This window comes from Nycticebus coucang, chromosome 21, assembly GCF_027406575.1.
Source record: "Nycticebus coucang isolate mNycCou1 chromosome 21, mNycCou1.pri, whole genome shotgun sequence".
Classification (NCBI taxonomy): Eukaryota; Metazoa; Chordata; class Mammalia; order Primates; family Lorisidae; genus Nycticebus; species Nycticebus coucang.
Genome location: NC_069800.1, coordinates 42749293 through 42762722, shown reverse-complemented (window position 1 = coordinate 42762722; position 13430 = coordinate 42749293). Strand labels below are relative to the sequence as shown.

Genomic DNA, 13430 nt, shown 5'->3' with positions numbered 1-13430 from the left:
GATGTCCCAGTCATCTCTCCAACCCCTAGAACAATCAATTCTCAGTTTTCCACCACAATACATGCTCGGTAAAACGACACACCATAACATTCACAACTTCCCAAACTAAAATGGCTACAACTCTATGACTCACCTACTTAAGAAAGCACAGAGAGGGCGGCGCCTGTGGCTCAGTTGGTAAGGCACCGGACCCATACACCGAGGGTGGCAGGTTCAAACCCGGCCCCGGCCAAACTGCAACCAAAAAAATAGCCGGGCGCCTGTAGTCCCAGCTACTCGAAAGGCTGAGGCGAAAGAATCGCCTAAGCCCAGGAGTTGGAGGTTGCTGTGAGCTGTGTGAGGCCACGGCACTCTACCAAGGGCCATAAAGTGAGACTCTGTCTCTACAAAAAAAAAAAAAAAAGAAAGCAAGCACAGAGAACACAAGTTCATGAAAGCTAAACTACTACTGGGACTACACTAAATCTTAACTGTTTAACTCAAAGATAAATCATTTATAAAAACCATTATAGGAATTACCCTGGAACTAAGCTGGTTACTTTAAAAGCAAATAGTTTGTTAATTTTTTTTTTTTTTTGTAGAGACAGAGTCTCACTGTACTGCCCTCAGGTAGAGTGCCGTGGCGTCACACGGCTCACAGCAACCTCTAACTCTTGGGCTTACGCGATTCTCCTGCCTCAGCCTCCCGAGCAGCTGGGACTACAGGCACCCGCCACAACGTCCAGCTATTTTTTGGTTGCAGTTTGGCCAGGGCTGGGTTTGAACCTGCCACCCTCGGCATATGGGGCAGGCGCCCTACTCACTGAGCCACAGGCGCCACCCAGTTTGTTAATTTTTGATAACTTAAGTGACAACTCCCTCTTCATTTTATTTATTTATTATTTATTTATTGAGATGGGGTCTCACTCTGTCACCCAGGCTAGAATGCAGTGGCATCATGGTAGCTCACCACAACCTCAGACTCCTGGGCTCAACTGATTCTCCTGCCTCAGCCTCCAGAGTATCTGGGACTATAGGGGTACAACTGTATGCCTGGCTAATTTTTATTTTTTACCTTTTTTTAATTTTAGAAACTGGGTCTCATTATGTTGCTCTGGCTGGTCTTGAACTCCTGGCCTCGAGCAATCCTCCTTCAATTTTCCAAAGTGCTGGGAATACAGGCTTAAGTGCCTGGCCTCCTTATTCATTTTATAACTGACAACAAAGACATCCAAACCTCATGGATTAGAATCACTGATCTAGACCATATGGGAAAGTATCCCACTTCTACCAGATACTTAGTAAAAAGAAGATTAGCTGAATGGTCTTATACTTCTGTTCAGTTTACTCTCCTGTTTATTTTGTGTTTCCACAGAATATTCACAAATGAGGCAGCTTAGGATAGAGTCTGGCACTCGCTAAATATTTGTTGACTAGAATGAATGAAAGGATTTTCAAACAGCCCTGGTTATATGTGAATGGCCAAATAGGCTGGGCCCAGATACAGAGAGTAATCTGAGTTTGCTAAGGGCATGACTCTAAATTCTGTTTTACAGCATAAATAAATACTTGTCAAAGCAGAAAAATTGCAATTGCAATCTCCTCTGGCTTTTAAGTCATCAAAACAAAAAGTATATACCTATTTCAAAAAAATACAGGAATGCCTACAATCTGAGCACTAGGATCCCAGAACCATAATCCCAGAAATAATGTGTGTGTGTGTGTGTGTATTTTAGAAAAAGGTAGCCTGGGCGGCTCCTGTGGCTCAGTGAGCAGGGTGCCGGCCCCATATACCGAGGGTGGCGGGTTCAAACCCAGCCCCAGCCAAACTGCAACAAAAAAATAGCCGGGCGTTGTGGTGGGCGCCTGTAGTCCCAGCTACTCGGGAGGCTGAGGCAGGAGAATCGCCTAAGCCCAGGAGTTGGAGGTTGCTGTGAGCTGTGTGACGCCACGGCACTCTACTGAGGGCAATAAAGTGAAACTCTGTCTCTACAAAAAAGAAAAAAAAAAAAAAAGAAAAAGGTAGCCTAAGGCCTCACAAAATTGTGTAAATATTACAATAGGCACTGGGTTTAGCTTCTAACCTAGTCTCCTCACTTACCTCACATGCATTATGTATTTCCTACTAGTGTAGAAAACAATTAACTACCAATTTCAAGTGATATCTAACATAGCACCATCCTTAAGACAACATAATTAAAAGCTTAATATGCTGAGTTATGAAGAATGTAGCTGACATCCAGAAGTGTCCCTACCAAAACAGACAACTAAATTCTGAGATTAAATTTCCACCTCATTTATACATCATCTTTTTTTTTTTTTTTTTTTTGTTAAAAGACAGTCTCAGGCGGTGCCTGTGGCTCAGTGAGTAGGGCGCTGGCCCCATATGCCGAGGGTGGTGGGTTCAAACCCAGCCCCCGGCCAAACTGCAACAAAAAAATAGCTGGGCATTGTGGTAGGCGCCTGTAGTCCCAGCTGCTCGGGAGGCTGAGGCAAGAGAATCACGTAAGCCCAAGAGTTAGAGGTTGCTGTGAGCCGTGTGACGCCACGGCACTCTACCCAAGGGCGGTACAGTGAGACTCTGTCTCTACAAAAAAAATATAAAAAAGATAGTCTCATTGTCACCCTGGGTAGAGTGCCATGACATTATAGCTCACAGCAACCTCAAACTCTTGGGCTTAAGCAATCCTCCTGCCTCAGCCTCCCGAGTAACTGGAACTAGAGGTTCCCACCACAATGCCTGGCTATTTTTAGAGATCGAGTCTCGCTCTTGCTCAGGCTGGTCTCCAACTCTTGAGCTCAGATGATCCACTCACCTTGGCCTCCCAGAATGACAGGATTATAGGCATGAGCCACTTCATCTGGCCTACACATCAACTTTAATAATTTCCCCCAGGTCAAAATGTGAAAACAGCCTAAATGCCCACCAACCCAGGAATGGATTAACAAGCTGTGGTATGTGTACACCATGGAATACTATTCAGCCATTAAAAAAATGGAGACTTTATATCCTTTGTATTAACTTGGATGGAAGCAGAACACATTATTCTTAGTAAAGCATCACAAGAATGGAGAAGCATGAATCCTATGTACTCAATTTTGATATGAGGACAATTAATGACAATTAAGGTCACGGTGGGGGTGGGGGAAGGGGAGAGCAGAGAGAGATAGAAGGAGGGAGGGGTGGAGAAAAGAAGAGCAGAGAGAGGGAAGGAGGGAGGGGGTGGGGCCTTGGTGTGTGCCACACCATTTGGGGGCATGACACGATTGCAAGAGGAACTTTGCCTAACGAATGCCATCAGTGTAATCTGGTTTATTGTATCCTCAATGAATCCCCAACAATAAAAAAATGAAAAAAAAAAATAATAATTTCCCCCATGTGCCAGAAAAGTAAGTTGGAAGGAAAAGAGGTCCTGACACTGAGAGGAGGCTCAACAAGAAAAGGGAGATCCCTGGTACCCACCAGCCGATGAGCCTGAGGCACAACACTCTGGACTCAGCTGGACAAAAGACCAACAGAAAGGCAGCACAAATAAGCCAGAAATGTACACTTTAGTTCTTTCGGTTCGCTATTTTCAAACAGCTGCTCTGCTACAACATTTATGTTAACTATATAGCAGCTGGTCAAGACAAAAAACAAACAAATAAGGAAGCTACTCAAAGCAATGTGTTGTTTTAGTTAAATAAAAGCATGCAAATTCTGCAGACACACAGTCTTGATGGTATATGTCTTATATAATTAAAAATAAAACTATTTAAATAACCTTTCACAATGCAAAATTTTGTTTGCTATGTAAATCGCTTTTTTTTAGTCCCCCCACATTCTTTTTCAGATGAAGTCTTGCTCTGTCACCCTGGCTAGAGTGCACTGGCCTGATCATAGCTACTACAACCTCACACTTCTGGGCTTAAAAAATTGTACTGGTTCAGGCTACTGAGTGGCTAGGACCACAGGTGCACGCCAGCTAATTTTTTCTATTTTTTGTAGAGACAGGGTCTCACTGTTCCTCAGACTGGTCCATAAAACCTGAGCTCAAGTGATCCCACTACCTTGGCCTCCCAGAGTGCCCTACCTGTAGGAAGATAATTTCATAATAACTTTTACTATTTCTTTGAATCTACCTCTAAAAGAACTTGTCAGCACATTCATCCCCACAGAACAATGGGTAACACATAAAAATTTTAGCAAGCTGCTACATTCTTTTTGTGGGTTCACATGCACCCCAAGAAGCTCTGTGTTGGAAATTATAGAGCCCATACTCTCCACACACTGGGAAGGAAGAAAGTCTCAGACCACTCATGTTTACCATACTTCCCAGATCCAGAAGTATGTTATCAATAGAATGCAATGAGATTTGACTACGCATCTCATTTGTGGCTACGTTCTCCAATAAGGCTGTGTCTTCCCCCATTAAGTCTGCTTTAGTCCAGAATACAGTTGAGGGGGATGGGCACAGTGGCTCAAGCTGTAATCCTAGCGCTCAGAGAGGCCAAGGCAGGTGGAATTGCTTGAGCTCAGGAATTCCAGATCAGCCTGAGTAAGAACAAGGCACCATCTCCACTTAAAAAAAAAAAAAAGAAAGAAAGAAAAACCGGAGGGTGGCGCCTGTGGCTCAGTTGGTAAGGCGCCGGCCCCATATACCGAGGGTGGTGGGTTCAAACCCGGCCCCGGCTGAACTGCAATCAAAAAATAGCCGGGTGTTGTGGCGGGTGCCTGTAGTCCCAGCTACTTGGGAGGCTGAGGTAAGAGAATCACTTAAGCCTAGGAGTTGGAGGTTGCTGTGAGCTGTGTGATGCCATAGCACTCTACTGAGGGCCATAAAGTGAGACTCTGTCTCTACAAAAAAAAAAAAAAAAAAAAGAAAGAAAAACAGGAAAACCAGGTAGGCATTGTGGCAGGCACCTACAATCCCAACTACTCAAGAGGTTAGCTCTAGCCCTAAAGTTTGAGGTGACTATGAACTATGATGCCACAGCACTCTACCAAGGACGGCAGAGTGAGACTGTCTAAAACAAAACAAAACAAAAAAACCAGAAACAAAATACAATTGAGTACTGAAGTAGACTACCTTCACAGATATTAAGGAAATGCCAGAATATACCTATATTAATTCCCTTTTCCCCTATTCTATACTGTTCAATTTGTAATGAGTCAAACATTAGAAAATAAATTTTTTTTTGAAAGAAGATAAACCACGGGCACAGTGGCTCACGCCTGTGCTGGGAGAATTGCTTGAGCTCAGAAGTTTAAGACTCGGCTGAGTGAGTGTGAGACCCCATGAGAAAAAAAAAAAAAAAATGGAAAAACCCAGGGTGAGTGCCTGTAATCCCAGTGGTGTCGAGAGGATGAGAGAGCAGGATGCCCATAGCCCAAGCGTGAGGCTGTAACGAGCTATGACACCACTGTACTCTGCTCAGGGCATAGGGTAGGACTCTGTCTCAACAACAACAAAAGCAAAGAAAGAAAAAAATAAGCAAGGAAATAAAATTTAAAAAAAAAAATTTTTTTTTTTTTTTTTTTGTAGAGACAGAGTCTCACTTTACTGCCCTCGGTAGAGTGCCGTGGCATCACACAGCTCACAGCAACCTCCAGCTCTTGGGCTTACGTGATTCTCTTGCCTCAGCCTCCCAAGCAGCTGGGACTACAGGTGCCCGCCACAATGCTCGGATATTTTTTTGTTGCAGTTTGGCCGGGGCTGGGTTTGAACCCGCCACCCTCGGTATATGGGGCCGGTGCCCTACTCACTGAGCCACAGGCGCCGCCCAAAATTTAAAAAAATTTAAAAAAAGGATTGGCTTGGTGCCTGTGGCTCAAGCAGCTAAGGCACCAGGCACATACACCTGAGCTGGTGGGTTTGAATCCAGCCCGGGCCCACCAAACAACAATGACAGCAATTTTTTTTTGCAACCAAAAAAAATAGCTGGGCATTGTGACGAGCACCTGTAGTCCCAGCTACTTGGGAGGCGGAGGCAGGAGAATTGCTTGAGCCCAAGAGTTGGAGGTTGCTATGAGCTGTGATGCCACAGCAATCTACCCAAGGTGGCAGCTTGAGGCTCTGTCTTAAAAAAAAAAAAAGGATAAACAATGATCAAGAACCTTGGGGCAGGGCAGTGCCTGTGGCTCACGGGAGTAGGGCACTGGCCCCATATAGCGCGGGTGGCGGGTTCAAGCCCAACCCCAGCCAAAACTGCAAAAAAATAAAAAGAACCTTGGGGCATAAGCTATGGGTAGGAGATATAATTTGATTTCATTAAAATTTTTGAAAGGTAGCTTATACTAAAATTGAAATGATTTTTGTCTTTATATGTTTAATTTCTTTTCTTTTTTTATATGTTTAATTTCAACCTTCAACTTGGGCTTAAGTGATTCTCTTGCCTCAGGTTTTTCTATTTTTATTAGAGACGGGATCTCGCCTTTGCTCAGGCCGGTCTTGAACTCATGAGCTCAAGTAATTAACAGGCCTCAGCCTCCCAGAGTGCTAGTATTTCAGGCATGAGCTACCACACCCAGCTGTTTAATTTCTTTTTATCTTAATTATTTTTCTTGCCCTTTCAATCTCTCAATAAATAAAATTATTGGCTTGGCACCTGTGGCTCAAGTGGCTAAGGCTCCACATGCACCTGAGCTGGCAGGTTCGAATCCAGCCCGTGACCCACCAAACAACAATGTCGGCTACAACCAAAAAATAGCCAGCGTTGTGGCGAGTGCCTGTAGTCCCAGCTACTTGGGAGATGGAGGCAGGAGAACAGCTTACGGCCCAAGAGTTGGAGGTTGCTGTGAGCTGTGATGCCATAGCACTCTACCCAGGGCGACAGCTTGAGGCTCTGTCTCAAAAAAATAAATAAATAAAATTATTTTTAACATGGAGTTCATAACACGGGCAAGCACACATTAAAAAAATAAATACAGGTTTTGTAACATACAATATAAATAAATATGATATATACTTCCATACTCATATATACACAGAAAAATATTTAAAAATTCTAAATACTTGAAAAACTATACAACTTCATTAAAAGAAACATAAAAAATGAAAAAATGAAATCTAGGCTGGGCACAGTGGCTCACACTTATAATCCTAGCATTTTGGGAGACTGAGACAGGAGGATCACTTGAGGCCAGGAGTTGAAGACCAGCCTAAGCAACATAGCATGACCCCAGTCTCTACCAAAAAAATATAAAATCTTGTTAATATTAATATATATTAGTGAAAATTTAAAAGATGAATGATATCCACAAATGGCCAGAATGGAATCTACTCTACCATTTTCTTAGTAGATATATAAAATATAAAGTGGGATGGTCTTTTTGGATGATGCTTTGGCAATGCAATTTAAAATGTGGACTTCCTTGAATCAAATAATTATACACAGAGAAACTTAACCTATAGGTTTATTCACTGTTCAAAAATATATATGTTCAGTTCAACAAATGCTAAAAGAACTGAACAGTGATTTCAGCTGCTGCCCATTGCAGAGGAAAAGAATTTGGACTTTAAATTCAGCCAAGCTAAATGCCCTTTAAAAATAAAGAAATCAGTATTTTTTAGAGGTATACAATATAAGCCAAACTCCACAACACATAAGTCACAATGTCCACCCAGGTTACAATCCAAAACACTGGACATATGAAGAAAAGGGAAAATGTAGCCCACAGTTAAGAAAAAAGTCAAAATAATCTAGATGCTGCAAATGGTAGACAAGGACTTTAGAGCAGCTATTAAAACTATGTGTGTGGGTGGCACCTACGGCTAAAGGAGTAGGGTGCCAGCCCCATATACGGGAGGTGGAGGGTTCAAACCCGGCCCCAGCCAAAAACTGCACCAAAACAAACAAAAACAACTATGTTTGTAATGAATAAATAGATTGGAAATCTCACTAGAGAAAGAGAATCTAAAAAAAAAAAAAAGAACCAAATAGAAGTTCTGGAACTAAAAAATATCAGGAAAAAAATTCACTGTATGGGTTTAACACTTGATTGGAGAGAAGAGAGAGAATGTAAAATTAGAGCAAAAAAATTATTCAACCGTGGATGGCGCCTGTGGCTCAAGGAGTAGGGCGCTGGCCCCATATACCAGAGGTGGCAGGTTCAAACCCAGCCCGGGGCAAAAACTGAAAAAAAAAAAAAAAATAATAATAATAATAATTCAAACTAAAAAATTTGGGACAAGATTAAAAACTCAAAAAGAGACCCAGTGAATATCAAAAGATCTAACAAAAGTATTATGTGAATTCCCAAATAGAAGACAGAAAGAATGGGGTAATGGCTGTAATTTGATGAAAGGCATCAGTTTTTACATTCAAGCTTAGTGAATCTCTTTTTTTTCTTTTTTTTTGTAGAGACAGAGTCTCACTTTATGGCCCTTGGTAGGGCATCACACAGCTCACAGCAACCTTCAACTCCTGGGCTTAAGCGATTCTCTTGCCTCAGCCTCCCTAGTAGCTGGGACTACAGGCGCCCGCCACAACGTCTGGCTATTTTTGGTTGCAGTTCAGCCGGGGGCGGGTTTGAACCCGCCACCCTCAGTATATGGGGCCGGGGCCGGCGCCTTACCGACTGAGCCACAGGCACCGCCCCAAGCTTAGTGAATCTCAAGCAGGTTAAATACAAAATAAACAAACCTAAACACATTGCTATCAAACTGCTAAAAGCCAGAAAGAAAAAGAAAAAAATTTGAAAGCAGCCAGAAATAAAACACATTACAATCAGGAGAACAATGATATGAATGATGCACTCACTTCCCTTCAGAAACAACAGAGGCCAGAAGACCATAAACATTAGTGAAGCACTTAAAAGAAACCGACAAGCCTATATCCAGTGAAACTATCCTTCAAGAATGACAGTTAAATAAAATCATGTTCAGATAAACAAAAACCAAGAGAATTTTTCACTAGGAAACCTACAAGAAAAGCTAAGAGAAATTTTTTACGTTGAAAAGAAATCTTCAGGAAGAAATGAAGAATATTGGAAATTATAAACATATATGTAAATAAGACTTTCTCTTTTGTCTTACTGTCTTTAAAACACAATTGTTTTGGGCAAAAAATATAATACTATGTTGTGAACTTTATAGCAAATGTAGCTGTAAATTATGTGACCATAACAGCATGGGGGCCGTTAATGGAACTAAAGTAGTTCAAATATTAACTTTAAGTAAATGTGAAAAGTTAAGGATATAAACCATCCAGGGTGCTTGTCCCTATTATTCCAGCACTCCAGGAGACCAAAGAGGGTGGACTGCTTGAGCTCAGGAGTTCCAGACCAGCCTGAGCAGAAGCAAGAGCCTCATCTCTACTGAAAAATGGAAAAACTAGCCGGTGTTGTGGCAGGCACCTGTAGAACTTCAGAGGCTGAGGCAAAAGGATCACTTGAGCCCAAGAATTTGAGGTTGCTCTGAGATATGATGATACCACGGGTCTCTACCCAGAGCAACAAAGTGAGACTGTCTCAAAAAATAAAACAAAGGGTGGCGCCTGTGGCTCAGTGAGTAAGGCACCGGTCCCATATACCGGAGGTGATGGGTTCAAACCTGACCTCGGCCAAAAAAAAAAAAAGTGCCTATCAGCCCTGGAATGCATTAATAAACTGTGATATATGCACACTATGGAATACTGTTCTGCCATAAAAAAGATGGAGAATTTACATGTTTGTATTAACTTGGACAGAGTTGGAAAACACTCTCTTTTGTAAAGTATCTCAAGAATGGAAAAGCAAGTATCCAATGTACTCAATTCTAATATAAAGCCAGTAGGTGAACTAATACACGCCCACACAAGAGAAAAACACAATTTACTTCAAGTTGGGGAGAGGGGGGAAAAGGGAGGAGAGAAGGGGATTTGCGTGCTTTCTCCTAATGGGCACAATGTAATGGTATATGGCACATCTACCTCCTGGGTGCGGGACAGAACTACAACAGGGACCTTACCTAATGAACCTAATCATTTGTACCCTCCTATTAATCTGAAATTAAAAAACAACAGGTTAAGGATATATATCACAATCCCTAGAGCAACTCCAAAAATAAATGGTAAGAAATACAGCTAAAAGTTAATAGATGAATTAAAATGGAATTTTTTTTTTTTTTTTAAGAGACAGACTCTCACTTTGCCACCTTTGGTAGAGTGTCATGGCGTTACAGCTCACAGCAACCTCCAGCTCTTGGGCTTAGGCAATTCTCTTGCCTCAGCCTCCCGAATAGCTGGGAATACAGGCATCCACCACAATGTCCGGCTATTTTTTTTTTTTTTTTGTTCTTGCAGTTTGGCTGAGACTGGGTTTGAACCTGCCATTCTCGGTATGGGACCAGCGCCCTACTCACTAATACACAGGTGCCGCCCTGGAATTTTTTTTTTTAGGACAGAGTCTTGCTCTATTGCCCTGGGTAGAGTGCCATGGTGTCATCATATGTCATCATAGCTCACAGCAACCTCAAACTCTTGAGCTCAAGTGATCTTCTTGCCTCAGTCTCCTGAATAGCTAGAAATATGGATACCCACCACAACACCTGGCTCGTTTTTCTATTTTTTTTTTTTTTTTAGTAGAGACAGGGTCTTGCTCTTGCTCAGGCTGTTCTCAAACTCCTAAGCTCAAGCAATCTACCCACCTCAGGCTCCCAGAATGCTAGGATTACACACATGAGCCACCATGCTCAGCCCTCCTCTTTTCTCTTAAAAATAAAAATACAACATATAAAAATCTGTAGGATGTAGCTTACTAGTAAATTTACAACTTCTAATGCTTCTATTAGAAAGGAAGGAAGATTGGGCGGCACCTGTGGCTCAGCGGGTAGGGCGCTGGTCCCATATGCCGGAGGTGGCGGGTTCAAACCCAGCCCCGGCCAAAAAAAAAAAAAAAAGGAAGGAAGGAAGATCAAACTTCAATTACCTAAGGTTCTAAAAGAAGTTGAAGGAAGAAAATAGTAAAGATCAAAACAGAAATCAATGATATTTTAAAAAGACAAACAACAGAGAAAATTAAAAGATTGGGTTTTTTGAAACTTATTAGCAAAATTGATAAATCCCTAGTCATACTAACCCAGGAAAGAGAACACAAATTTAGAAATGAAAGAGGTACAGCAACAAAACAAGGAAATAATAATAAAAGGTAAAACATTATTAGAAGAGTCAGTTTTTTTTTAGTTCACAATGAAAGCCAAAGCAAAAGTATGTATAAGAAGATTAAGTTAACTCCAAATATGAACCTTCCACAGTTGAAATCTCTTGCAATTTGGCAAGGGGAGAAGCCGGTTCCGTTTTCATAGTGTTTTCTCCCATTGACTGGCAATTCAATTCCAAACCTGCAGCTCCCAATCCATTCCCAGAAGAGTGGCAAGTCAATGCAGATGAGACCTGGCCAGCTTCCAAAGGAGATTTCAACTGACCTAGAAGGAAAAAACAAAGCTTGGAGAACATATACCTGTACAACGAATTACAGAAGCCAGGGACTTTTTCAGAAGAAGCCATCCATCCGACACCACACAACAATACATGCCTAGGTTCCAGCACATATAGCCTGGCCTGTGAGCATCTCAAAAAGAAGAAAAGTGAAAGGAGGAATTACTAGAAATGTTAACAAGAAGTCATCAGAAAGACAGAGGCAGGGTTCTTCAAGCAGTGTATCACCAACCCAACAACATGCAGTGGCATATAAGCAACACAAACCACAAATGCATCCAGAAAGTTTCATCTATTGAATGAATCATCAGCAAAGAACAATGTATTACAAAAACACTGCAGCCCATCCAATAATTTCATTTCAAGAACATTTAACACTGTGGAAGGGGGTACACAATGATTTAGATTGGTTCTCAGTAGGCAGGCACCAGGTTGACAAGACAATTCCAGAACAGAACTTGACTCACCTTCTTTAGATTCCTTAGTACTAGACGATGTGTCTTGCAAAGGATCCGTATCAACCAAATCTGGTACCAAGTCAGAATCTAGGATCTCATGGGTCCCATTAGTGGATAGCCGGGAGGACCGTCTCCTTGACAAGTCTTTATCAGTGTTTTCCGAATAGTTTTTTGACTTCTCTTGGGCTATTAAACCATTAAGGGAGTTGTGCTCAAGACAAGAGACCAACAAGAAGAAAACACTGCTACTACAGATTCCTGGGCTGGTTGCCTCTATAAGGGATTATAGAGAAACTTCTGGAAAGTTAGACTAATGATAAAAGGAAATATCCTTTACTAGTTTATATTTTTAAGTAAGGCAAAAATCTCTCTGCCAGGATAGAATTTCACTTTTTTAATGATTTATGGTCCGAAAGTATGTGCCAGGTCATGTTCCAATCTTGACAACTAAGTTCTATTTTGGGGCTTCCCAACATAAAAGTCTATATACCAAAGTCAATAAGGTTTATAAGAGCCTTACTTAGAGCCATCACAAATCCTGTTTTGGAGCTAACAGGGTATTTCTGTAAAAAGTTTCACTCAGCATAGGAAATCCATCCCTTCTTAAATTTCTAGTTGAATGCAAATCAAATTTAGTTTATGGATATGGAGATGATACAACTCAACATGAATTTAGTTTGTGTTTTTTGATTTCTTTTTCTTCTGGCAAAAAACTCTTTCTCATCTACCCACACTCCCCTCACATTAGCTCATATGACCAAGGACAAGCCCTAGAGCCTACAGGGAATGGGGGACTGGATGCATATAGGTAGGGTGATCCAAACAACATCAAATTCTAGCCACATATACCCAAACCAAAGACTCACATGAATTTTTGTCAAGCCGAGGACGTTTTAATGGGATTTCATTTCCTTTTGATATTTTCCGTCTTCTCAATTCCAAAGTTATTGGTTGCAAAGTTTGAGAGTTTGAATCCACAGCTACAATGTTTATAAAACCATACAAAAAAGATATGCAATTTCTTAGTGTCCAATTTCTCATTTTATATAAAAATAAAACATATATGTATATATGCATACACACACGCACATCACTGCAATAGATACAGACCCTCAAAAGATACAGACCCTTTTACCTTACTTAAGGTAAAAGGAGGGGTGGCGCCTGTGGCTCAAGGGGGTAGGGCGCCGGCCCTATATGCTGGAGGTGGCGGGTTCAAGCCCAGCCCCGGCCAAAAACTGCAAAAAAAAAAAAAAAAAAAGGTAAAAGGAACAAAAAGTTAAATGGGTGAGAAAATACTTCCCTATGGGAGATGCAGATGCCTTGCGAATTGACCTCCTGAATCTCTTTGCTTGGTCTCTGCTCTGACCCAAGTCCAGTCATATACTCCTCTCCTTAAACCCTCTCTTTAAAACACCACATCCCGGCTTGATGCCCGTAACTCAGTGAGTAGGGTGCTGGCCACATACACGGAGGCTGGTGGGTTTGAGCCCAGCCTGGATCTGCTAAAGAACGACGACAACTGCAACAACAACAACAAAAATATCCAGGTGTTGTGGTGGGCGCCTGTAGTCCCAGCTACTTGGGAGGCTGAGG

The 13430-nt window shown here is 41.7% G+C and overlaps 1 protein-coding gene across 3 annotated transcripts in view; it reads right to left on the bottom strand.

The window, feature by feature from the left end:
* The window catches only part of PHF20 (PHD finger protein 20), a 161524-nt gene that overhangs the window by 61742 nt on the left and 86352 nt on the right, over positions 1 to 13430 (bottom strand). For all 3 annotated transcript variants that reach the window (XM_053574949.1, XM_053574950.1, XM_053574951.1), the window contains exons 7-9: positions 12701 to 12814; positions 11844 to 12020; positions 11184 to 11363 (exon numbers count right to left, since the gene is read on the bottom strand). In XM_053574949.1, coding sequence (XP_053430924.1) covers positions 11184 to 11363; positions 11844 to 12020; positions 12701 to 12814 — 471 coding nt within the window. The remainder of the gene's footprint in view (positions 1 to 11183; positions 11364 to 11843; positions 12021 to 12700; positions 12815 to 13430) is intronic.